Source organism: Carassius carassius, chromosome 27 (genome assembly GCF_963082965.1).
Source record: "Carassius carassius chromosome 27, fCarCar2.1, whole genome shotgun sequence".
Classification (NCBI taxonomy): Eukaryota; Metazoa; Chordata; class Actinopteri; order Cypriniformes; family Cyprinidae; genus Carassius; species Carassius carassius.
In genome coordinates this window covers 15,343,974-15,371,514 of record NC_081781.1, presented here as the reverse complement: position 1 = coordinate 15,371,514, position 27,541 = coordinate 15,343,974, and the positions used below count along the sequence as shown (strand labels likewise).

General features: G+C 41.5%; 1 protein-coding gene across 1 annotated transcript in view; it reads left to right on the top strand.

The window, feature by feature from the left end:
• Window positions 1–1,002: 1,002 nt before the first annotated feature.
• LOC132106858 (E3 ubiquitin-protein ligase SH3RF1-like) overlaps window positions 1,003–27,541 on the top strand; it is a 59,954-nt gene continuing 33,415 nt past the window's right edge. The window contains exons 1-2 of the mRNA XM_059512913.1: window positions 1,003–1,329; window positions 4,714–5,273. Coding sequence (XP_059368896.1) covers window positions 4,848–5,273 — 426 coding nt within the window. The 5' untranslated portion in view covers window positions 1,003–1,329; window positions 4,714–4,847. The remainder of the gene's footprint in view (window positions 1,330–4,713; window positions 5,274–27,541) is intronic.

Here is a 27,541-nt window from a genome sequence, read left to right as displayed (position 1 = left end):
AACAACCTCACCTTCGTGTTAACCTTTGTGTGTGCCAGTGTACATGTGGAAGGTAGCGGAAAATTGACCTTTGAGCCACAAGCTGGAGGAGAGATGCAAAGCTTTGGTAAATAATACTGCCAAACCTAAAGGTTTCAAGGGGATGTGAGAGAACATTATGTATCTGAGAGCAATATGAATATGAATATTGCCTAATATATATATATATATATATATTTTTTTTTTTTTTTTTTTTCCAAAGAATAGTATGCTAAATATGTGCATATTTACAAACTAAGTTATCATCTCTGAAATAATTTGTGTTTAATATTTCTTGCAGTTCTGGAAATGAAAAGTGAAGTTGAGCAGGTTTGCATTGTTCTCTGCTGCTGCACATTTTAAATAGGCTACTCTGATTGTCCAATGCACACATATTATTAGCCTTCTATACACAACATGCATAGGCTAGTAAATATTGCAGAAATAGCAAGTGTAGTATAGAAGTGTCCTATTGAGAACATACTCAAGGTTCATAATGAAATATTTTCTTTCTTTCCATTTTGAAATTTTGTTTAATATTTCTTGCTGTTATATACATAGAAGGTGAAATTGAGCAGGCTGAATTTTCAAAAAAATTAGCATACTTTCACAAATTGCATAGCCTACTATATACTGCAGAAATAGTACATTTTGTATAAAGTGAGTTATGGAAAACATAGGCCTACTCGTTCATCTATCTTTTAATTTAAACCAGCTCCTAGATAAAATTTGTAAAAGTCCCCCTGCAGTGACTCCCGTGATGCTATAAGACGCTGGCGGATATTACAAACAAACTATTCATCAATGAACGACGTTACCCACTATGCATAGACTAAATCAGCTTTAGAAATACAGTTTGCTTATTTGTGACGATCAAAAGCGCGGCTTTTCAGTTATTGTTTATCTAAAATTTCGTAAGGACGAAGCCTAAGCTCAAAACGGTTGATGCACTCTCCCAGCTGTGAGTTTTGAAAATCCTCCCTCCCGACTACACGTCCGCTGCAGTGTCCCACAGTATCCAAGGGGCTCGTCATGGCGCTCGGACGCAGGAACTCGCTTCTCCTGTTTTTCTTCTAAATTTAATCAACTTGAATCTCTCGGACTCGGATTTTTTTCTGTTTCAACTTACCGACCCAAGGGCGATGACCTGTTCCTTGCCGAGATATACGCATCTGAATATATAAACTTTTGTCCAACCGGGCGATCAAGATTTCAGGATCCCTTTTCCACGGCGAATTCCCTAGTTTGAGGAACTCGGGAAAGAAACTGTTCTGGAAGAAGAGGAGGAGTGAGAAGGGGCCCTTTTTTGAGGTAGCGTTTTTGTGCTCTCACAAATATCCCTGTAATAAGATATTTGATTAAAAATTTCAACATCGAATCAAAGTTTGTGAAACTACATGGTTACTTAAAACCAACGTGAGCACGAGTTACAGACAAACGTGTAGATAAATGCTTCTGTCTTTTACTGTTTACTGTGACACATCACGCACAACAATTTATTCGCTTCTTCCCCCCCATTGTGCCGTGGTTAGTTTTCAAACCACGACTGGGTTAGTTTCAGGAGTTATTTAAACAGAGTCCCATACAGCAGTGTAAGGTCGATATATTTTTACCGCTACTCGGAAACAATGTGGCTAATATTTGCGTTGTAGTTATTAAATACAAGGTTGCTGGTTGTATCCAGGACTTTAACGACAGAGAGGGTGAGGTTGAGAGTTTGGGATTAAAGGTATAAAGCGATGGTTCAACCAAAACTGTAATTTTTCATCATTTACTCACCCTTATGTTGTTATAAACCTATGTGACTTTCACAAATAGAGATGTTAGGTACTGATAGCCTCAGTCACCATCCACTATCATTGCAGCTTGCCTTTATATATCCTCGTCTATGGATTGAATCGGGATAACCGGTAGAGCAGTGGATGAGGGACACAGCCTCGTTTGACCGCATATTTGCAGTTTAGACACGAAGTCTCCTCTCGCCAACTGACCAAACGTGACAGTAAACTCACTTTAGTTGTTTCAGAGTTATTTCTGTTGCCGAGTCCATTGATGACTATTATAGCTGGGGCCAGAGAACAGGACCCGGACTCCAGTGGTTTTTACACCGTTTAGTTCCATCTCAAACGTGCATTTTTCTGCAGAGGGCGACGGAATACCGTACTTAAATAATTAAGTTGTGTACTAATTGACCTACTGTATACTATGCACTCTTCCATCTAGTCTATTCACATTATAAGGTTATAACTCGTATGGTAAACTGCGACACTTCATGTTAATTAAGTGCCCAATAATCCACACTTTATATTTGGGTTAATTAAATGCATCATCCGGGTATTTGAAGTGCGCATTTCTTATCGGAATTTACAGTGAACACACTAACTTAGACGCACTATTATTACACAATGGCAAAATATTGTATACTAAGCGAATTGACAAGTATCAAGCATACAGCGTGATCAGTATTGTCTGATTCCTCATGAATGACTCTGATGAATCGGTTCTTTTAAGTGAATCAAAAACACACAACTAGGCAAGTCAGGGCCAATTTAGTGAGTCAGATAATATTCTACGGTAACTGATTTAAAGGCACTATGTAAGATTTTTTTTAATTTAAACTATCCAAAAACCACTAGAACAGTGTTAGCCTATATATTTTGCTTACTTGTGTACTTACGTTATCCCAAATGTATCGAAGAATGTTTAAATCCTGAGAAATAAGCAATTTTAACTAGTGACACGGACCGTGTCCATAGCACGGGGGCAGGGTTTCATATTTTTTTGAAGCACCCCTGGGCACCGCCATTGGCTAGCGGACCCCCACCTGCTGTTAGCATTCCATTGACTCCCATTCATTTTGGTATAACTTTGACAGCGAATAACTTTACATCTGAGGCGTTTAAAGACTCTATTTGTCCATTAATTATTTCTAAAGAAACACGAAAATGTATAGAAGGCCCCATTACCTTGTATCTTACATTATGGTCCCGTAGAAGCACTTTTTGTAAAAAAATAGGCTAATGATTGCGTCATAACCAGCGACTCTCTGTTGCACAGTAGAGAAATTACCGTATGGACAGGAGGAGAAGCTCGTAGGCAATCTTTTACTGTTTATGAGGCAATCGGGGGAACGTGGAGGCATAAAGTCAAGGGAGATAATTAATCAGAATACTTACCAAAATTTGCTCCTGTTCACGCTCGCCTTCTCTGCAAGATTAGGTGGGTGATTCAGATTTCTCTTGGCACAGCGATTAGAAGACTTACAGGTTAGTTACGTGACATCTACGTCATCAAGTTCAGCTTGAGTCTGCGCAGTACGCCCGACCCCCAGGAAGTGTGTGCTTCTAATTGACTTCACTTGTCTCCGTTGAATCCAATGGGGTTGCTGTGTCCATTTCTTTTACTGTCTATGATTGGATTCAACGGAGAAAAATGAAGTCAATTAGAAGCACGCACTTCCTGGGGGTTGGGCGTACTGCGCAGACTCAAACTGAGCTTGATGACATAGATGTCACGTGAGCAACCTGTAAGTCTTCTAATCGCTGTGCCAAGAGAAATCTGAATCACCCACGAATCTTGCAGAGAAAGCGAGCGTGAACAGGAGCAAATTTTGGTAAGTATTCTGATTAATTATCTCCCTTGACTTTATGACTCCACGTCCCCACAATTGCCTCAAAGACAGTAAAAGATTGCCTGCAAGCTTCTCCTCCTGTCCATACGGTAATTTCTCTACTGTGTGACAGAGAGTAGCTGGTTATGATTCAATCGTTAGCCTATTTTTTTTACAAAAACTGCTTCTACGGGACCATAACGTAAGATACAAGGTAATGAAGCCTTTTATACATTTTCGTGTTTCTTTAGAAATAATTAATGGAAAAATGGAGTCTTTAAACGCCTCAGATGTAAAGTTATTCGCTGTCAAAGTGACGCCAAAATGAATGGGAGTCAATGGAATGCTAACAGCAGGTGGGGGTCCGCTAGCCAATGGCGGCGCCCAGGGGTGCTTCAAAAAAATATGAAACCCTGCCCCCCTGAATCCAATGGGGTCGCTGTGTCCATTTCTTTTACTGTCAGTGGTCCATAGTGTCATTGTGTCGCCTGCCTATGGCGTCATAACCCCTCTATTTCCGGCTTTCTTTTGTATAAAATGCCAAAACAAACACCAAAGAGCTTTAATATGTGGTGCGTTTTAACAGATGTTGATGACTGCACAGAGTAGCCTTTGTTTCTTTGTTTTGTTTCGAATACGTGCCCTTCAGCGGCGAAAAATTACATATTGTGTTTAATCTCATTGTGTTTGTGTATGTATGATAACATGTGGTTAAAATACATATGAGTTATGTACCAATCAGTGTTATTATTTAAAAAAAAAAAATGAATAAATTAATTTGTTAACCCTTTTTTGTGGTATTTTTATATATATTATTGACAGTAGTAGTATTGCAAAAAGTGAATGCAATAAGAATTAAATGACTGAATTTCTTTGTGCCAAGTTTACTGTGTATTAAACATCAATTTGGTTGTTTTTGAACATCCTGGATTTTAAGATTCAGTTTTCTTGGGAAACTCTCCTTGAACATACGCATTACACTGTATCCTCATGTGCCTTCTCTTGAAACCAGCAAAAATGTCACTTGTGTAATGCTCTAAAAGACAGAAGTGTCTTATGATCTCTCTTTCTTTGATTCTCTGCAGTGAATGCTAGATACATAATCATGACTGCGGCATGGGAGTGACATGACATCAGCATTGGACTTTCCCTCCAAACAACCTTATATCCACACACCCACACCATGTGCTTCTCTCTTCGGCGTGGCAGAACTGACTGAATGAACGACTACGCTGAGAAAGATTGTGCGAGTGTGAAAATGGACGAGTCTGCGCTCCTGGACCTGTTGGAGTGTCCGGTGTGTTTGGAGCGACTGGACTCTACGGCGAAGGTGTTGCCGTGCCAGCACACATTTTGCCGACGCTGCCTGCTTGGCATAGTGGGGTCTCGTGGAGAACTACGCTGCCCGGAGTGCCGCACGCTAGTGGAGAGTGGCGTGGATGAGTTGCCTAGCAACATCCTCCTGGTACGGCTACTGGACGGTATCAAGCAGAGGCCGAGGAGGACAGGAAGCATGCACGGCACGGGTACAAATGGATCTGCAGTGGCAGGGGTCCGAGCGCAGGGTGCTGGAGGAGGCCAGAGGGATCCAGGTCCCACGGGGGCACAGACTCAGAGGGTCCAGGCCAAGAGCACTCCAGTTAGGGTGAGTCTCATACATCAGACAGATATGGACAGATACAGTTAACATCTGTTTTTACATGTAGAAAAACATAGTGATGGGTTTCTGTTAGCCTGATGGTTATATCGGTGGAGAACTTGTCTGGCCCTGTCTCGTCTGGTCATAGTCAGGCCCTGGAGATTCGCTCAAAATCCTTGGCATGATATGAAAGGAAGAATAATTTCTGAATTAATTAGGTGATCAGGGAATATGAGATTTTTTTTCTCATTCGCTCTGTGAACCTTATCATTATTTTGTTTTATCAACTTTAAATAAAGAGTTTGTTTAGAGTCTAATTCACATTCAGGAAAATGAATACAGGGAGCAACATTTCTTGGACTTAACAAAAAAAAACACTTTCTATAATGTTGGAACACATTTAATTTATATGTGCTTTAAAACTGCAATTTCAGTCAGACTAAAGAAATAATAAAAAATGTGTATGTGTCATGTAAACACTTTAGTCCAACTGGAATTGTACCAGTGGGTTTTTGTATTATATCTGACTAACAGACATGAATGCTGGCTGCGATTGCGATTGAGAATTTTTTTTTACAAACAAAAATGGGGTGATCACACATACATTCTCATTTTAATTTGATTTAAACATCGACACCATCGTGTCAATTGATTTATATGCGCGAGGGAGAGAGAGCAAGACAGCGCTCATGTTGTTTGAAGACGCTCTCTCTCTCTCTCTCTCTCTCTCTCTCTCTCTCTCTCTCTCTCTACAACTGGCAACTGGCCCGTACAGTTAATGAATAACAGATCAACTAGGACAGTCTACATCGCACATCCTGCGATGTGACTATCGTGGATTCGTACATCGCGATATCGATGCTTAAACGACACATCGTGCAGCCCTAATTGAGATTGTGATTTAAAATTGGCTAAAAATAAAAAATATAGCAACTATTGCTGTTTATTAATTTACTGTAAAATAAAAGACTATTTAAATATTTTTTTTTTACAGTTGTACTAATTGCTGATAGTGGAGACTCTCGTTTTGGTATTTTTGCTGTTTATATGGTTGATATATGTTGCATTCCAAAAGCATGTTAAAAGCGACACAAACTCGACGGGTCATAAGTTGCTCTTGTGTAATTGAACACAGTGCCGCGCTTCCCTCTGAAAAACGTATAGTTTATATATAGTATATAGTTATTTAATTTACAAATTTTGCAATTGTATATAATCACATTAAGACATATAGTAATTATAGTTTATTTTGATGACTCGTAGCCCTAGCAGACGGTACTAGAGAGAATCTTGTTAACTCATGCCATTGTGCTGCTTCCAAAGCAACTCAAGAAGCTGAGGTAAGCCTCCTTCCCTGCTGAGAAAATGAAATGCTGCATTTTTTGTTTTTTGGTGTGGTTGTGTATTTGGATGTCTTTATTTATTTTTCTGTGTGAGAGGGGAGAAAAAAGCAAAACCGTTGTAAGAGGACACCATTGTGTTTGTGGCTGTTTGTGTCTGAGACGCACATGTTTCTGCCAGTATAACTTTCAAACGAAGTGTCCCGGCGGATCGGGAAAGTTGTCATAGCAGCAGTTTTGTGATTGTGTGTTTTGTTGTGTTCCACCTTTCTGTTTTGCACGGTAACAAAACACAGGTGTCTGTACAATCAAGCCCTCTGTCATCTCTCCCACACAGACTTGTGGGACAGAAAGAGGCCTCCACCCAAAGCATGATGGGAGGCGACGCTCTAAGTCAGACATCTCCGGTCTATAATCTTTTAATATCCTTCTTTTGTTGTTCATAAATATCAGTGCTGTGAAATGACACCTGGAGTGGCCTAATAAGCTAGTCGTCTCTCTTTCTATTCAGCTAACTTGAGTTTAAAAGATAATCTTATTTACCATCTTCAAAAGAAGCTCATTAGGGGGTTTTACCCTAAGATGACTAAGTTTGACTGTTTTTCATGTGAATTTTATTCATTATGTATTTAAATAATACATAAAAATCGAAAGTGATAATAAATACCTTAGTTACAAAATATTTATATTTTAAATAAATGATTCTGTACTGTCTATTGATCAACGAATCATGTAAAAAGCATCAAAGTTTCCACTAAAATATAAAGTGCAATTGTTTTCAGCATTGATAAAAATAAGAAATGTTTCTCCAGCACCAAATCAGCATATAAAAAAATTATTTCTGTTGCGTCATGTGACGACTAGAAAAATTAAGTTGCAGATATAAATTAAATTTTCAAATATATTAAAAAATATTTTTTTTATTTATTGTAATTATATGGCCACTATTAAAATTCTGTACTTTTTACATTTAAAAGGAGGGGGAAAAAAACTTTTGGTTTGGAATGACTTAAAGGGATAGTTCAATGAAAAATGAAAATGATGTCATTATTAACTCACCCTCATGTTGTTCCAAACCCGTAAGACCTCCGTTCATCTTCGGAACACAGTTTAATATATTTTAGATTTAGTCCGAGAGCTCTCAGTACCTCCATTGAAGCTGTGTGTACGGTATACTGTCCATGTCCAGAAAGGTTATAAAAACATCATCAAAGTAATCCATGTTACATCAGAGGGTCAGTTAGATTTTTTTGAAGCATCGGAAATACATTTTGGTCCAAAAATAGCAAAAACTACTACTTTCTTACTCTTCTCTTCTGGGTCTGTTGTGAGTGTGTTCACAGCACTGTAGTGATGTCCGGTTCGCGAACGAATCACTCGATGTAACCGGATCTTCTTGAACCAGTTCACCTAATTGTACTGAATAGTTTGAAACTAATTGCATCTCCAATACGCATTTCATCCACAAATGACTTAAGCTGTTAACTTTTTTAATGTGGTTGACACTCCCTCTGAGTTCAAACAAACCAATATCCCGGAGTAAATCATGTACTCAAACAGTACACTGACTGAACTGCTGTGAAGAGAGAACTGAAGATGAACACCGAGCCGAGCCAGATAATGAACAAAAGACTGACTCGTTCTCGAGTGTCAGCTATGTTAAAAAAGTTAACGGCTTAAGTCATTTATGGATTAATGCGTATTGGAGACGCGAACCGTTTCAAACGATTCAGTACGATTTGGTGAACTGGTTCAAGAAGATCCGGTTACATCGAGTGATTCGTTCGCGAACCGGACATCACTACACTGCAGTGAACGCGCTCACAACAGACCCAGAAGAGAAGACAATGATGAATAAAGTCGTAGTTTTTGTTATTTTTGGACCAAAATGTATTTTCGATGCTTCAAAATATTCTAACTGACCCTCTGATGTCACATGGACTACTTTGATGATGTTTTTATAACCTTTCTGGACATGGACAGTAGACCGTACACACAGTTTCAATGGAGGGACAGAAAGCTTTCGGACTAAATCTAAAATATCTTGAACTGTGATCCGAAGATGAACGGAGGTCTTACGGGTTTGGAACGAGATGAGGGTGAGTTATTAATGACATAATTTACATTTTTTGGTGAACTAACCCTTTAATCCTCTAAGTGATTACACTTGTTCTTCCTTTAGTTGGCATCACTACAATAACACCTCCCTTATCCCAAAGTGCCCTTAGAGCTAGACTACATCTCTGAAAAAAAATCTCATGAACTCTCCCCACACAGTCTTTTCTAATTAGCCTGTCAGTGTACATATCATGCTTTAAGGACAGTCATTAGCATTAGGCTGTTTGCCAGAGCCGGCTGAATCCAGTAAAGTGAGGTGATTTAAGGTTGATCAGCACTGTGAGCTCTAAAACTCTGCTATTCAAAAAAAGTCAACTCTTGCATGAGCAAACTTGGCAGTGATTGCTTCTTATCTTCTCTCTCTTTGTGCCCGCTGTGTTTTCACACGCCATCCTATTTAAGGGTGTATCTGAGGTGGTGTAAACAGCCTTGCTGCCAGTGGAAAGGGCTTTTTGCAGCGGTTGTAGCTTCAAACAGAGCCTGTGATTCAGAGGTGGTGTAAGGACCAGGAATGCATCTGAGACTTCATGATAACAGAGCGTTGTGTGAGTGGCAGGTCTGTTATTTAGGTCTTCAGAGGGGTTTTGTTAAGTCTGACACATGATATGCTGTGCTTTGGAGATGCACAAAACAAGCACTCACGCATGGAAGAAAACTAGTGCTAAGAAGAAGAATTCCTACCTAGTTCAGGGATACACACATCCAGACATCCAGACCCTTGAGATCTGGTTGTCAGATGTTGCGTTTTGTAGCTATTTCAACATCTGCGTACTAGTGAGTACAGGAAGTATATGGCAAAAGGAATAATATTTTACCTGAGATTAAGTTGTAAGTTTGCAGAGTTTACTGAATGTGTTGCAGCACTGCCACTGTTGACCAATTGAGAACAAATAATAAGTTAAGTGTCTGTTCTTTTTAGTGAATCAGACACACACATGGTGACAATAGTAGTCTAATTCTTGAATAAAATAATTTAATGAGCCTGTTGTTTTTAGTGAATCAGAAATGTTCAAAGCGACCAGTATAGTCTGGTTCACAAACAAATGACTCTTATGATCCGGTTCATTTTTTGTGATCAGAAAGTGACCAGTTTAGTTTGATTCACAAACAAATGACTCTTACAATCCGGTTCTTTTTTAGTGAATCCGAAAGTGACCAGTTTAGTCTGGTTCACAAACAAATGACTCTTTTACGCTCTTGTTCTTTTTAGTAAATCAGAAATCTACAGAGCGACCTGTATAGCCTGGTTTACACACAAATGACTCTTACAGGATGGTTCTTTTTAGTGAATCATAAACATACAGTATGCAAGCGTAGTCAGATTCAACAACAAATGACTCCTGTTAGCCAAATCTTTTTAATCAGTCAGAAACTTTCAATGTTATCCATTCACAAATAAATGAGTCTTATGGGCTGGTTCGTTAACTGTATCAGAAACATACAATCTGACCAGTGTAGTCTTATTCATAAACAAATGACTCCTATTGAGCTGGTTCTTTTTAGAGAGTCAGAAACACAACCTGTCCTCTTTACATTTTACAAACAAACTACTTCTGTGCTGTTTTTTTTGTGGTGAGTTGAAAACATAGAATGTGACCAGTGTAGTCCAATTTTTAAATGAATGATTCTTGTGAATTTGTTGTTTTAACAATTTGATTGAACTAGTCCAAATCAGTGACCAAATACCCCAAAGTGTCTCAAACACTGAATGCTTTTGTGTGAGATCCATGGGATGGTCTGAGAAGCTGAAACCATGCCATCTCTGGACCTCATCCAGGGGTTCAAGTGTTTCTGAGGGGGAAAGAGGTGGGGGGGGGGGCGCAGGAACAGGCAGGTGGACTCCATGAGCTGCTGAAAAGCCAAAGATCAAAGAACACAGTGATACCCATGAGTCCCAGTGGGCAAAGGGTGCCGCTCCCTCTCACCTCTCGCTCTTTCTGACTCTGTCTTTCTCCCTCTGATTTCTATCGGTGCTGAAGAATAGCAGGAGGTGCGGTCGAGCAGACAGATGCATAACAGCTTATTGTTAGCGGCCACCTCTGATCTGACAGGCTCAGGGCAGTGAAGGGGCAAACACCATACACTGTGTGTCTGCATGGGGTGCACAAACCCCTACAGCTGTCTTTAAGATTGAAATAAAGAACCTGAATAGGTGAGAGATAGAAGGAAGAACACTAGAATAGTGTTTTTAAGTCTCTTATGGGCACAAAGGCTGCATTTATTTGATCCAAATTACAATAGAAAGGTAATTGTTTAACACTTTTACAATATAAAAAAAAACTTTTTACTATTTGAATGTATTTTATGTATTGAATGTAATTTATTCCTGTGATGCCAAAGGTGAATTTTCAGCATCAATACTCCAGCTGTCAGTGTCACATGATCCTTAAAGAAATCATTCTAATATGCTGATTTGGCACTCAATAAATATTTCTTACTATTATGATGAAAACGGTTGTGCTGCTTAATATTTTTGTGGAAACACTGATAAATATATTTTTTCAAGATTCTTTGATGAAAAAAAAGCTAAAAGATTTAAAATAGAAATATTTTGTAACGTAAGTGTTTTTACTGTCACTTTATCAGTTTAATGCATCTTTGCTGAAGTATTCATGTTTTTCAAAAAAACAACCAAACACAAAAAAAAAACTGACTGACCCCAGACCTTTGAATGGTTGTGTATATAACAGTTTTGAAATATGAATATGAAAATATCGAAACACTGCTACTGTGGGCAGACTATTATAGATGCCAGTGCCATCACCTCACAGCGATAAGCTGTCTGCTTTTCTTGCTTCACATTTGCTTAAAGTCAAAGCCTGTGCGTGACTGTCTCTCAGCTCCCATAGATATAATAAATTGAAGGGAACTGCTCATCTCTGTTCAGTCTGCACCAGTGGTCACGTACGGTGACCGGCTGAATGTCAGCTGTTTATGGCGAATCTCCCTACCGCAGAGCTCAAAAGCCACTTCACTGAAACTACTCAGCTGGACGCCTGCTGACTAATCACAAGAAGTTTTATTGTGTGTGTGATGCATATGTATATTTGTGTTTGTGAATGACTTGCCTGAATGCCGCCCAGGTTCATCTTTTTGTGAACAGACTTTGAGATGAAGCTTGTGTTCAGTTTGTGTAGGAGGCAGAATGTCCATTGAACTGGTTATTAGAATGAATGAATGGGATCTGTGTCAGAAACACACAGCACAACTAGTGTAGACAAATGACTTATGATAAATTGCTCATCAGTCAGATGAATAATGAAGCAGTCAGGTTACTCAGTTAATGCCTCTAATGATTCTGTTATTAAAATCTTCCAGTCATATCTGACTCAAATGAAACAAAAGCCGGCTTGGTATAGTTATGGGTTGCTAAAAAGGACTGGTTTGAAAGATATTTCTTTGTCATGAATAATTAACATTTCTAAACAAAAGAATTTTTACTGAAAATGCATGAATATATGTTAAATCTCTAATGCCCACCAATGCTGCATTCTTTTGATAAAAGCAAAGCAAAAGCAATAGTATTGTGAAATATAATTAATATTCCATTTAAAGGGTTAGTTCACCCAAAAATGAAAATTAAGCCATAAATTACTAACCCTGAAGACTTCCTACTTTCAGACAAATCCAGCTGGAGTTATTTAAAAATTGTCTTCAATCTTTCGAGCTGTTTGATGCTACTCAGCGGGTGTTGCACTCCATCAGTCCATAAGAAGTTTAATAAAAAGTGCATCCATAAAAAAAAAAAAGTGTCTCACTTGGCTCCAGGCGGCAAATAAAGGCGTTTTTGTAAGAAAATATCTATATTCCAAATGTGATAAACACTTTAATCTAGCTTGCACTCACTTTTGTAAACAAAGCAGTTATTGTGGAATGACGTATGAGGTCAGCGCTGCACATGCGCCGCTCAGAAGTGACGCACGCGGAAACGCAGCAGAGAAATCAAAACAAAACAATGGTCACTAATTAGAAGTACAAAACGAGGATTTGTAAAGAAAAATGTCTGAGGATTTTGATATAAGCCAAGAAGAGACTGGTTTTCCTTTGCTAAAGTAAGGAAACTTTGCTTCCTTTGCTCCTGTTAACAAATGTTGGTTTTCACGATACTCACCGACACATGCGCAGCGCTGACCTCATACATCATTCCACCGAAACTGCTTCTGTGTACAACTGTGAGCACAAGCTAGATTAAAGTGATTATTATGTTTTTAATATGGATATTGTTCTTACAAAAATGCATCGATTCGCTACAGGAGGCCTTTGTTCACCATCCGCAACCCCCCCTCCCCCCCCCCCCCCCCCCCACGGAGCATGGTGAGACACTTTTTTTAAATGGATGCGCTTTTTATTAAAATTCTCTTGTACTGTTGCAGTGCAACACCCACTGAGTGGCATCAAACAGCTTGAAAGATCAAAGGTAATTTTTTAAATAACTGGATTCGTCTGAAAGAAGAAAGTCATATACACCTAGGATGACTTCAAGGAGAGTAATTTATGACCTAATTTTCATTTTTGGCTGAACTAACCCTTTAATGTATTTTAATAATGTAATATTTTATTATTCCTGTGAGCTTTCAGCAGCTGTTACTCCAGTTTTCAGTGTCACATAGTTCTTCATAAATCATTCTAATATGCTGATTTGGTGCTTCTGAAAACAGTTGTGAAGCTTAATAGTTTTTTGGAATCCATAATACATTTTTTTCAGGTTTATTTGATGCATAGAAAGTTTAAAAAAATTGAATTTATATTAAAGATATTTTTTGTTACATTATTATAAAAATCTTTACTGTTACTTTTGATAAATGTGTCCTTGCTGTATCAAAGAATTAATTATTTTCAGAAATAATCTTACTGCCCTCTAATTTAGTGTACATTCAGCAAAAACACATCATAATAGGAAACACTGGTGTCTGGATCCTCTCTGTAAGACCTATGGAACTGAGTACCAACATGATGGTTTAACCTCATCACTTTCTCCTCCTGTTCTGAGATTATGTGACTTGGCTTTCTGTGGTCAGCAGGTCAGCTGGGTTGTCAGAGATGAAACCAAGAGAAACAGCTCACGGGTCGTAGGCTAGATGTGAGAGGTCATGTGACTGGGGTCAGCATCAGAGCAGGAGGCAGAGAGCAGTAATATAATTCAAAACTTCTCTTTGATCTTACTCACACACACACACATTCAGAAATGTATTAATATTTAATCAGATTCTAAAACATCTTTGAATGTGGAAATGATGTAATGAATCTCCATATCTGGCACTGACAGAGCGTTAGCAGCTGTGTTGTTAGCCCAGAGCGCACATTTTAAATCTAATATCTCGTTATGAGGCAGAACGGATAAGGACTTACGTTTACTTCATGAGTGGGTGCTTGCTTTAATGGCCTTGTGGGTCGAGGCTTAGGCTCTCTTCTGTAAGGTGGCATGTGGACACAGACAACCCTGTACGCACACCTTGGCAATATAATCGCCATTGGCTAGTACATTTTTTTAGTTTACTCGACAGAATGACATGCTATTTTACACACACACACACTCAGACATGTATATATATATATATATATAAATTTGATTTCAATCAGCTTATCTTTGTTAAATGGCATGGCTTCTTAAATCTTAGCTTCTTAACCAGTCAGTCAAGCAATATATTATGGTATTAAGCACTATTGAATGATAGAACTTTAGTGATTAGAACTAAAATTGGTAACCATTTATGAATGCATATTTGTCATTTTAACTGAACTTAAGACTGGTGGTGATGCTTTAGATATTGTTGGTCATTCAGTTTTTCTGTAAAAAAAAAAAAAGCAATAGATCATATTAATTATTATTAAAAGATAACACCACTACTAATTCTACTACCATACTAACAATATACAATGCACTACGGATTGATGAGCTGCCGGGTTCATGAATATTAATCACGTTGTCTGCGTTCGGTCGAACTGATTTGCTGAAATCAAAACAGGGACGGTAATAGAACAGCGCCAGACAATGAAATTGCCATTTGCGCATTAGCTCCGCCCACTACTGGAGAAACCGGCATATCTTCTGCTTGTTCTAAAAAGCTGAATAATTCTAAGTTAACTCCATTATTTTGACAGGAAAATACAACCAATAATACAGTTTACATATAACGTGTTGATTTAGCATGGTAAGACTCTCACTCTCTCTCTTTGCATGTGTGAGAAACAGAGCTATCAGCAAAGTGTCCGCGAGTCGTGCACCTTCACACAGAGTTTACAGTTCGGCGAATACAGGTGTCATGTGCCCCCAATGAAATGAATTGAAAAAGTACAGATCGCTTGATGGAGAGCAAAACTCTGAAGCGCTCAGTCAGTGTTCAGCGAGTGAAAATACAGCTATGCTAATCTTATAATAGCCTCGAACACACACACACTGGCGAGAAAAATCTAAGAATTTATCAGCCAGTTGCTAACGATCGACATCATTTAGTCACCCTGAGTAAAATTGTAGTTGATCAGGTGCAAAATCTTGAGGAACAAACATCTATATATCACAACAGCTAAAGTGTAGGACTTGAACAAAGTTCACTTTCTCTCTCCTTGCCCCACTTCCCCTAAAGATTACAAGAGAAACCCTTAACGTTTCACCCGGTTGCACACCCACATGCACCGCTTGGGAACATTTAACTTCAAACCCGAGTGTTTGTCCATCAGTGACAGTGTTTTGTGAGATCAAGCTCCTTGACGGAAAATTCCCAAAAGCCCTAAAATCTAAACTCTGTAGGCCACCCTTTTGATGTGTAAAGCTTTTCCTCTCTCCCTGCCTCCTCTCAGCAGTCTGTTTGCCTCTCTGTGTCTCTTTGGCGGTACTTGGAGCTTTTTACGCAACGAGCAAGGAATGCTGTTTATTGCATCCTGGCACGTATATAAGTGACATTCCGTTGACCCGCCCCTCAGCTGCCCTGTGGCCGAGCGGCCCGCATTGACTCACTTTTTTGATGATATCATGGTTGGTGCGGCCACCTCTGGCTGACCTGTGACTGTGTCATGTAACCCCTTCATTAAGGCCCTGTAGTCAAGCCTGTAGTTACAGATCTCTGTGCACACAGATCCCCTTCTCTCTCTTTTTCTCAGGCTTGTCTCCTCTTTTCCATCCCGCTGTGCTCTCTGCAAGTATATCAGCTCATTTCCCCCTCTCTCCCTTCCTTTATTACCCATTACTCCCTCGCTTCCATTTTCTTGTTCTCTGCCTTTTAATCTTTTTCGACTTTTGTAATTCCCTCCCTCATATCTCTCCTAGCCGATAGCAGGAAGTCGTTCTCAACAGCGTAATGTTTCCCACAGGCCTCCAGATGGTTAATATTTGTGTGTGAATGTGTGTATTAACAATAAATGAGGTTTATGTGAGTTGTAATTCACAGTTTAGCCCACTATTTGTGCACGTTTCTGTTGTTTTGAGTGTGTTTGGGTGTATTTGTGCCCTCAGACGTCAGTTAGCGTGCCGCCGCAGGCAGGTGTTTTGGATTTGTTGTTTGGATGTGTTTGTGTATGCTGTGGCTCTGTTGGGTGTAACTGTCCATTTCTCTGCCCTGAGGTTACATAATTTCAGGGTAGGGATCAAAAGACCTAATCAGGTGTTAGAAGTGTAACCTTGGAGACGGTCTTGCTGTTTAGTGGAGAATGCAGATGGGCCCTTGGGGAAGGGTGTGTGTGAGAGATTCTCTGTTTCTGTGTGTTTTAAGTACCCTCTGTGTCAGGCATTACTCGTTTTATCTGAAACTGGACTAATTCTGGTTTGAATTAATTTGCTTGAATTAATTAGTCTGAATTTGAATCTGGTTTGCTTTAAATGTTGTTTGTTTTCTCAGTATTATTACTTGTGTAGTGTATTAAAGTTTGTAGTTTGTACGACTGATATTATTCTCACAATGACTTTCTGCTCACTGTTTGGAGCACTTTTAGCTTATTCTGGACAAGAATCACCCGCTTAGGCAGAAAAACAACATCTGATGTAAAGCATTTAGCCAATGTTTTTGTTGTTACCTCATGTTCTTTCCTATTCTTACAGAATTTTTTTTTTTTTTTTTAAATGTTATAGTTGGAGTGAAGAGTTGAGATCAGTGGAGATCAAAACAGTTTTTGAACACTTGATTTTTTTCAGAAATGATGTAATCATTGTTTAAAATGGGAAGCAATTTTAGTTGTGGCTGTATCATGCTAGTAGAAAATAGCTTTTTTGTAAGTGTTTTATACAAATAAAAACAAAGCACTTCAACAAAAAATGTAACCTTAATTTTGTGGAAAACACAGAGATCAAATTAGAGTACAGCAATGATTGTAGCATGGAAAAAAATAATAAAACTAAAATTTCTGAAGGTTACAGCAGTCAAAAATTAGTAGGAAGTTTAGAGGCCATTGCTTTGAATAACTTCAGCACATCTGCAGCCACAGGACATGACTGGTCTCTCACACTGATCTGGTGTGATTTTGGTCTACTCCGCATCTAGTCTCTTCCACAGTGGTTTTCTTAGCCACAACTTTTTCTCCAAAGATTCTCCAGAGATTCTCAGTCAAGTTTAGATCAGAACTCTGGGCTGGCCATTTCATTATTTCGGTGTTTTCAGCTTCAAGTAACAGCTTTACTTTTTTTGTGTGATGGGGACAATGAAGTGCATGGAAATTGCTTTCTGATTGGGTGATGAACGCAAGGAAGGAACCGCATACTGCCGCAGGAGTTTCCGATAAACATTTGCATTTATGCTGCCATGTAGCTGTATAAAAGCACTTTTGCACCGGAGGAACATTTTCATAACATTTTTTGGGTGTTCCCACCACAGGAACTAGGAACATATTTTGGGGCAACTAAATTGCCTCCGAGTTCAGAGTAGGGTCTAAAACAGTGACGTATGTGTACACTGATTGGCCAAACACTTATGAAACACTGGCTACTGGCATTTTTGTGTAAAAATATTTACTCCAAAAACATGGAAAACTGTGATAAGCCATTTACCTGTTGTCTGCAGCATAATGCTCTTTTCTCAATCTCTATGATAAAATAAAAAATAGTCATAGCAGATTTTGTCAGATTTTCATGCTCTTTCAATCACGTAAATTGTGCGTTTACATTCCATCTCCGTTATCACGAAACTCATGAACTAAGTTCCTAGAACTATGCAGTTAGAAAGCTCCTTAAGAGGCTCAACTCTTGCTGCAGAAAAACATCCGCCACACCATGACACTTCCTTCTTCACCTTTCACTGATTTCTTTACACACTTTGGGTTCAGTCTTTCCCCAGTTTGATGATTAATACATGTTTCCCATTGCACCCAAATAAATTTAACTTGCTCTCATCACTGAAGTGAACTTTGGACCAGTTCTCCTCTGTCCACACAACATGCTTGTCAGCATAGGTTAGGCTAGCTTTTTTTAGTGACATTGTAAAGATGCAGTGTTCTAGAAATGACAGATTTGGAATGACTAATTTGGCTGCTAGTGGCCTTCATTTTAACAGCCTGCTGTCGCAGGGTTTCTGTCACTTTGAGATCGGCTCACTCTCTTGGAAAGTCATTGAAAACTAGAAAGTTAGGCTGCCAGTTAAATAATGTTTGTCGGATAATGAAGGAAATTAGCATGAGGTGCCAGATTAACATCAATAACTGGGAGGTATCAAAACATGTTCTCTACTTATATCAGTGTACCTTTTCAAATATCTTATTGAAGTTTTTATACTGTGCTTTAGAATATTTAGAATATATATAACTTTTGAAAAATGCTTTAAAAACTGCACTTTTACTCCTTTTAGGATAACTTCAAATAGGTCTAATCATTGACCTTGAAATTTAGGAAATTGTTCTCTTATTTTTATCTCTACTGCTGGGCTCAATATTAACACTTGTCCGGGACAAGTGGTTTTTACGAAGGGGCAAGTGAAAGAGAATTGTACTTGCCCGACCGGCCAAGTAACCTGATCAAAATTTTAATAACAAACAATAACTAGGGCAGCACGGAAACTTTGGCACGAATGATTCTGATTTTATTACTTTCAGTGTAAGCGGTGACTAATAACAGATAATGTATTGAAAGTATCAAGGTCGTGTCAGTTGGGGCTTGTGCAGTTGGTCTGACTCGCAGAGAAATCAAAACTATAAGCATATTAGCACACACAAAGAAACAAACCTGTACAAACAGACTGCGGTAGAAAAAAAGATAAATATTCTATATACTACATGTAATATCATGTGAACAGGAGTCATGTTTTCCAGACTTTTATGGAATTATATTTGCTTAAAAAAAAATGAACATAACTTTATAAAACTGAACGTAACTTTTTCAGAAACTATCAAAAATATGCAATTACAAATGTTGGTCGGTCATGTAATAAATGAACGTAAAGAGTTTTACAGTAATTTGGATCCGTGCGGCTCTTAAACTAACAGCGGGCTATTTTCCTGCTGCGACTGTGTACTTATTAATCAAACAACAAAAGACAAATTTATCATCACACACTGCTCTTGAGTGAAGGACTTCTGTAGCTTTAAGAAACAAAAAAAGTTTCATTCTTACAGTGAAGACTGCTGTTTATTTTACATTTGATTATTCATTTCTGTAGTAGGCTGTAAACTGCTTGATACTTGCATAAAATAAACATTAAAGCACAGTTTGTTTAATTTGTATCTTTTTAGTCTATTGCATTTGTCCTTTGCTTTTTTATTACTGACAGTTTAATTATTTTCAGTCATTTTCTATAATTTTGTGGATTTTTTGTTTGTTTGTTTGAAATTCCGCTGGTCTCTACAATGTAGATGCCATAGCAACATTATTTACAGAAAATACATATTTGATATGTATCACTTTCTTTAAATAAATCATATGAAGTTTTGGTCATATGGCCTCCTCATCATCGTGTTAAATAATCGTGATTACAATATTGACCAAAATAATCGTGATTATGATTTTTGTCATAATCGAGCAGCCCTAGTAAATGGTGACATGTACATTTAATCATGTTAGGAAAATATTCTCCTTCATAAAGTCAGAAAGTGTAACAGCAATCAATTTAAGGCAAATATCACAAATATGCTGATTAAGGTAATACCTGATAGAGTACTGATGAGACTATTGCTTCAGAATAAATTTAATTTGCGCCAAAAAACAAACAAACAAAAAAACAGCTGACAGGTAACTTTTTTACTCGGCCAAGTGAATGACTGATTTACTTGTCAGAAGGACGAGCACATGTCAAAGCTTAATGTCAAGCCCTGTCTACTGTATATATATATATTTAAGTGTTACTATCAGGAAAGATGATTTCGGGAGGTCTTATTAATGCCCTTACTCTCAAAAGTTGCATAAACTTGGAATCTTAATCTGTAGGTTTGTTATATGAGGCTGAGACTAGACTTGAATATTCATTTGGTGTTATTAACATCTGCTACATGCACACACACACAAGCTTTCTTGCGTTCATTTGCTGCCATTTGTATCTTTCCCAGCTGAGTCACATCTGGTCATTATTCACCAATCAATAAGTGCTAACCAATCCATATATCATCATGCCACTCTTTGTGTGTGTGAGATAGGTGGCAGGTTTGTAAGACACCTGAGCTCTCCTGACAGCTGTGTTTGTGTGTTTGTATTGTTTTATTTTGGTGCTGCTGTTTTATAGTAAATCTGTAACACCTGTGATGGCCCACAAATCTACACATCACTGTGTGTGGTCTCACGACTCTGATTCGCTTTAACACACCATTTGTATGTCTGGTTTGATTTTGATCTGTAGTTTGGTCTATAATAAGAGCTCTATAGTTTGATTCTCAGAGGGCGTGTTCAGTTTTTGAGATTCTCCCTCAGTCTTGATGCTGATGCCTAAACAAGTGTGATTGATTGACAGGTCTTCTGCCTCATGTTGATTGATGGCCTTATTTTTGGTTTGACCTTTGACCCCTACCCAAAAGAATAAGCTGCACATAGTTGAGAAGTTTACAGTGGTTGTGTGTGTGCAAACATTCCCTTCCTCCTCCCTAAATCTGTGTCCTTTCAGGATTTTCGTGAGTTTGCTGTAGGGCAGAGTTTGTAAAGGAACTGCAGGACAGAAGAAAAAAAACTATTTAAATCATAAGAATGTAGTTGGATATGATAGCCTTTTGGGCAGTGCTCTGACATATGCTTTATGTAACATTTGGTTGAGCTTTGGGGTCCTGAGTTTTGAGTCCTGGCTCTCTCTCCAACTTCGCTTTCTGTTTGCTCTCTATACTGTCCTGAGGGCAAAAAAATGGCCACAAAAAAAAAATGAAGAAAGATATAAATATTTCTAAATAAATAATAAATTGACCAACATCAGAGAACCAGGAAACTGCAATTGTGTTTCTGAAAATATTGACTTACAATCTCAAGGGTTACTTCTGTCAGGAGAAAGCAGGCTGGATTCAGATGCGGGTAAACTCAAGGCTTTATTCGAAACTGAGGAGAAGAGTCACGGTTCACAGTTTACACTCGCAGTGACAGGATGAGTAGCAGATGAGTCACGTTTCACAGGTTTCACTCGCAGTGACAGGATGAGTAGCAGATGAGTCACGTTTCACTCGCAGTGACAGGATGAGTAGCAGATGAGTCACGTTTCACAGAAGTACGTAACCGCCGGACCGGAGGGATGAACAGCTGGAAGCTACTAGGAGCTCAAGGCTTGTAAGAACAAGGGCAGAGGAATCAACTAAACACACTGGAGCCTGAGGACAAGACACGACAAGGTGAGTTCAAAGAGCTGCTAGATGATCGGAGCTATTGGTATGAATAACAACAGTCTGACAATAGACAGAGAAACACAGGGAATAATAAAGGGGAAAAAATGAGAAGGACATAGAGAACAGGTGGCGAGCAATTAAGGTTAACAACGGGGAAACAAGGGAGGCGGGGAAAACACAAACAGGCAGACGCGGTGAGCTGTCAAACCATCCCAACACACACACACACCCACACCAAAAAGACAGGTGATTAGCCCCGAGACCCGACAGTACCCCCCCTCCCAGAAGTGTCACCTGGCGCTCTAGGAAGGGGCCTACCTCGATGCCGCCGGAAGTCCTCAATCAACGAGCGGTCCAGAATGTCCCGGGACGGCACCCAACACCTCTCCTCTGGACCATACCCCTCCCAGTCCACAAGATACTGAAACCCCCTGCCGCGGCGCCGCTCATCGAGTAATCTCTTAACCGTATAGGTAGGAGATCCATCCACAAGATGAGGGGGTGGGGGGGTGGGGCGACTGCAAGCAGGATTAAGGGGGGAAGAGAACACAGGCTTGACCCTGGAAACATGAAACACCGGGTGAACCCGACCAAGAGTAGGAGGGAGCTTGAGCCTGATCGCCACCGGACTAACCACCTTGGTGATGCGGAAAGGCCCAATGAATCTGGGTGCCAGCTTACGAGAAGGCGCCCGGAGAGGCAGATCCTTGGTAGAGAGCCTAACCCGTTGACCACACACATAGGTAGGAGGAGAGGACCGGCGACGATCAGCTGCAGCCTTGGTTCTGTCAGAGGTTTGGACCAAAATCCTCCTGACTCTCTCCCAGGTGCGACGGCAGCGCTGGACGAAAGCCAGGGCGGATGGAACCGCTGCGTCGGGTTCCTGTGATGGGAACAGAGGTGGATTATAACCAACAGCACACTCAAAAGGGGACATACCTGACGCGGCCGCAGGAAGGGTGTTATGGGCGTATTCTGCCCAGGAGAGCTGCTGACACCAGGAACTCGGATTGTTGGATGCTAGACAGCGGAGCATTCTTCCTAGATCCTGGTTGGCCCGCTCACACTGCCCATTGGTCTGAGGATGAAAACCAGATGACAGACTAGCAGAGGCCCCAATCTGTGTACAAAATTCCCTCCAGAACCGAGAGACGAACTGGGGACCCCTATCTGAAACAACATCCACCGGTAACCCGTGGAGACGGAAGACGTGATCCACCACCAGTTGGGCGGTCTCCCGGGCGGAGGGTAACTTGGGCAGGGGAATAAAATGAACCGCTTTGGAAAAGCGATCCACCACCGTGAGAACTACAGTGTTTCCCTTCGAAGGAGGAAGCCCAGAGACGAAATCAAGGGCAATGTGTGACCAAGGACGGGAAGGGATAGGGAGAGGATGCAGTAGACCATCAGGAGGGCGATTGACAGGCTTACTTTGGGCACATGTGGGGCAGGCCAACACAAACTGTCTAACATACGCAGCCATAGTAGGCCACCAAAAACGCTGTCGGATGGCAGACAACGTTCTCCGAATACCTGGATGGCAGACTAACCTGGATGAGTGCCCCCACTCAAGGACCTCAGAGCGCAGCGCAGCCGGCACCGGCAACCTGCCCGCCGGACACTCTCCCGGCACCTGCACCCCTCGACCGGCCTCCTCAACTCGCTGCTCGATACCCCACGAAAGGGCCCCGACCACCACCCCCTCAGGAAGGATGGCATCGGCCGCAAACTCCCCTCCCGGAGCACCGAACAGGCGAGAGAGGGCATCAGGCTTGGTGTTCTTTGATCCCGGCCGGTACGAGAGGGTGAAGTTGAATCTGGCAAAGAAGAGCGCCCAGCGGGCCTGACGCGAGCTCAGCCTCTTGGCCGAACGGACGTATTCAAGGTTCTTGTGATCCGTCCAGACCAAGAAGGGCTGCGCTGACCCCTCCAACCAATGACGCCACTCACCCAAGGCCAATCGTACCGCCAGCAGCTCTCTGTTGCCGATGTCATAGTTACGTTCTGCAGGGCTGAGACGACGAGAGAAGAATGCACAAGGATGAACCTTCCCATCATGGAGGGAACGCTGAGATAGAACTGCGCCAACCCCAACGTCCGAAGCATCAACCTCGACAATAAACTGGGCCTCCGGATCTGGAACCATCAGAACAGGTGCAGAGACAAAACGGGACTTTAAAATGTCAAAGGCTACCTGCGCCTCCCGGTTCCACCTGAAGGACACCTTAGTGGAGGTTAAGGCTGTCAGCGGTGCAGCGATCTGACCAAAATTCCGGATGTAACGCCGGTAGAAGTTGGCAAAACCCAGGAAACGCTGCAGAGCCTTCCGGGAGTCAGGGACCGGCCACTGGGCAACAGCTTCAATCTTAGCGGGATCAGGCTTGATCCCCTCCGTAGAAATAATATGGCCAAGGAACGTAACAGACTCAGCGTGGAATTCGCACTTCTCCGCCTTGACAAACAACTGGTTCTCTAGTAACCGCTGGAGAACCCGTCTGACATGCTGGGTGTGTAATTGGAGAGAAGAAGAAAAAATCAAAATATCATCCAAATACACAAAGACAAATTGATTAATCATGTCACCCAACACGCTGTTGACGAGTCCCTGGAAAACGGCTGGAGCATTGGTCAGACCAAACGGAAGAACCAAGTACTCGTAGTGTCCCGAAGGGGTGTTAAATGCCGTCTTCCACTCATCCCCCTCCCGAATGCGCACCAAGTGGTAGGCGTTGCGCAGGTCTAACTTGGTGAAGACCCGAGCTCCCTGTAATAATTCAAAAGCAGAAGACATTAAAGGTAGGGGGTACCTGTTCTTGATAGTAATGTCATTCAAACCTCTGTAATCAATACAAGGCCGCAGGGAGCCGTCCTTCTTCTGAACAAAGAAAAATCCTGCACCAGCGGGAGAGGAGGAATGGCGGATGAGCCCAGCCTGAAGTGACTCACGTATGTACTTGTCCATGGCCTCTCTCTCAGGACCTGAAAGGGAATATAAACGACCCTTAGGCGGAGAAGAGCCCGGGAGGAGATCAATGGCACAGTCGTAAGGGCGATGCGGAGGTAGCGAGGTGGCCCGGGCCCTACTGAAGACCGCCCGAAGATCATGGTACTCCGCCGGAACACCAGTCAGGTCAGAGGGATCCTCCTGAGGAACACAAGACACAGAGACAGGACAAAAAGCAGCACCCAAACATGACACGTGACAAGACTGACTCCAGGCTAAAACTGAATTACTAACCCAATCAATGTGGGGATTGTGCTTGTGCAACCATGGGTGTCCCAGAATTAAAGGAGCCTTAGGGGAATCAATAATAAACAGTTCAATCCGCTCATGATGACTGCCAGCAATATGGAGGTCTATCTTAGGAGTGACGTGGGTGATGGTGGTAAGGGGACGGCCAGCTAATGACCATGCTGAAACGGGACTAACTAAAGGAACAAGTGGGATTCTCCAACGTTGAGCAGAGGCAGCGTCAAGGAAGTTCCCCTCAGCCCCTGAGTCCACAAGGGCGAGACCAGTGTGTAAACGACTCTGGAAGGAGAGTTGGAACGGCAGCTGAGTGCGTGCTGCAGGAGAGCTTGAGCTGAGAACCGTGCCCACCAGGACTCTCCTCCTCACTGGTGGGCCCTGGCTTTTAACGGACACTGAAGGGCAAAGTGGCCTCCCTTGCCGCAGTATAGACACGCCCCCGACGACAGACGCTCCTGCTTCTGCCGTGGTGTAAGCCGTAGACGACCCAACTGCATGGGCTCCTCCTCCGAGGGCTGTCGGCCGGCTGAACTGGCAGAGGAGGACTCTAGGTGGCGCCACGGGGCGGGTGTTTGCCGTTGTTGGCGGCGCCGGCTAAGACGACCCTCAATGCGGAGCGCGAGACTAATGAGCCTATCCAATTCCCGCGGGAGCTCTATGGCCGCGAGTTCATCCGAAATGGCGAAATCCAACCCCTCAAGAAAACGAGCGCGCAGCGCGCTCTCATTCCAGCCGCATGCCGCAGCTAAAGTCTGGAACTGGATAGCATAGTCAGTGACGGAGCTCCTCCCCTGAGACAGTCGTGATAACTGGGCCGCCGCCTCGTCACCCTGAGCAGAGCGATCAAACAATTTGGCCATCTCTAGACTGAAATCCGCGAAAGTGGCACAACAGGGAGCCCGCGATCTCCATACGGCGATTCCCCATTCGCGGGCACGGCCCGAGAGGAGTGTAAGGACATAAGCCACCTTGGTCTCTTCATTTGCGTAACGCCGGGGCTGCAGAGAAAACACCAGCGAGCATTGGGAGAGAAACGCTTGACAGGCGTTAGGATCGCCATCGTAGACCGGCGGATTGTTGGCATGGGGTTCGGACTCGTGTGACATACTGGTGTGAGGAACGGGCCCCCGGCTCGTTGCCTCTCGCTGAAGATCGTCCACCCGTGTGAGGAGTTCGGAGACTCGGGCACTGAGAACGTCCACATCCTGCGCGGTGGTGTTGAGCTGGGTGGCATGCTGCCCTAACAACACTCCCTGTTGAACGAGAGCCGAGCGAAGCGGATCAGATCCCGCTGAATCCATAATCTGGTCAGACTGTTCTGTCAGGAGAAAGCAGGCTGGATTCAGATGCGGGTAAACTCAAGGCTTTATTCGAAACTGAGGAGAAGAGTCACGGTTCACAGGTTACACTCGCAGTGACAGGATGAGTAGCAGATGAGTCACGTTTCACAGGTTTCACTCGCAGTGACAGGATGAGTAGCAGATGAGTCACGTTTCACTCGCAGTGACAGGATGAGTAGCAGATGAGTCACGTTTCACAGAAGTACGTAACCGCCGGACTGGAGGGATGAACAGCTGGAAGCTACTAGGAGCTCAAGGCTTGTAAGAACAAGGGCAGAGGAATCAACTAAACACACTGGAGCCTGAGGACAAAACACGACAAGGTGAGTTCAAAGAGCTGCTAGATGATCGGAGCTATTGGTATGAATAACAACAGTCTGACAATAGACAGAGAAACACAGGGAATAATAAAGGGGAAAAAATTAGAAGGACATAGAGAACAGGTGGCGAGCAATTAAGGTTAACAACGGGGAAACAAGGGAGGCGGGGAAAACACAAACAGGCAGACGCGGTGAGCTGTCAAACCATCCCAACACACACACACCCACACCAAAAAGACAGGTGATTAGCCCCGAGACCCGACAACTTCAAGTAAATATTTTAGGGATTCATCCGACAAAAAAATAAAGAAATAAAAAAAGGGAATCCCTACTGAACTACATTGAACTGCAGTACATTCCAAATATATTTCATATCTATACTAATTCTGAATAGGCTTTTTTGTTTTATAAATAAAAATAAGCCTAATTACATTGTGCTGTATGATTATGGTGATTAATTCAAATGAGGAGTTTTATTAAACAACATCATTTGTGTTGCGTCACGTCTCTGTGGTTCAGTATTAATGAGCAGTGCTTGTGATGTGGTGGGATTCTCAGGTCAAACTGAGGCAGCTCCTTTGACATCATGTTTTGTGTCTTATGGGTTTTTTCTGTCCCTCTGTTTTGTGTCACATGCTCCTCTGAGGCTGTGAAAGTTTTGTTGGGGTCCTTAGGGGCTCTACATCTCAGTTCATCTGCATTTGTCCCTTGAGTGACGTTTCTTTAACCTCCCTTCTGCTTCATTTGTCCTGCTTAGTTTTCTTCCTTCCTTCACTCATGTCCAGCTTTAACCTTTTCAACACTATTTTGCTCTTTCTTGCTTCACTTGTCCTTTTTTTTCTCCCTCTTTTTCCTTTCCATTTTCTTATCTTTTTTCAGTTATTTTTTTTCATGTTCATATCTTCTGTTTTTCTTCCTTGTGCTTTTGCCTTGCTTTTACTCTTATTTTTCTATTTTGATCTCTTTATTGACCATTTTTCTTTGATCACCTTCATTCTTTCCTTCTTTCATCCATTTTTCTTTGTTCTCTCGTACTTTTGCTATTTTTCTTGCACTGACTCGTTACCGTACTGTTTTATTCTTACTTATTGTTCCTTTTTATTTTACCCCTTTGTTCTATTTTTGCTCATTCTTTCTTGTGGTCTTTATTTCTTTTGCTTGTTTTTCTTTTCTTTTTGCTCTTGTGTTCCTTTTGCTCTTT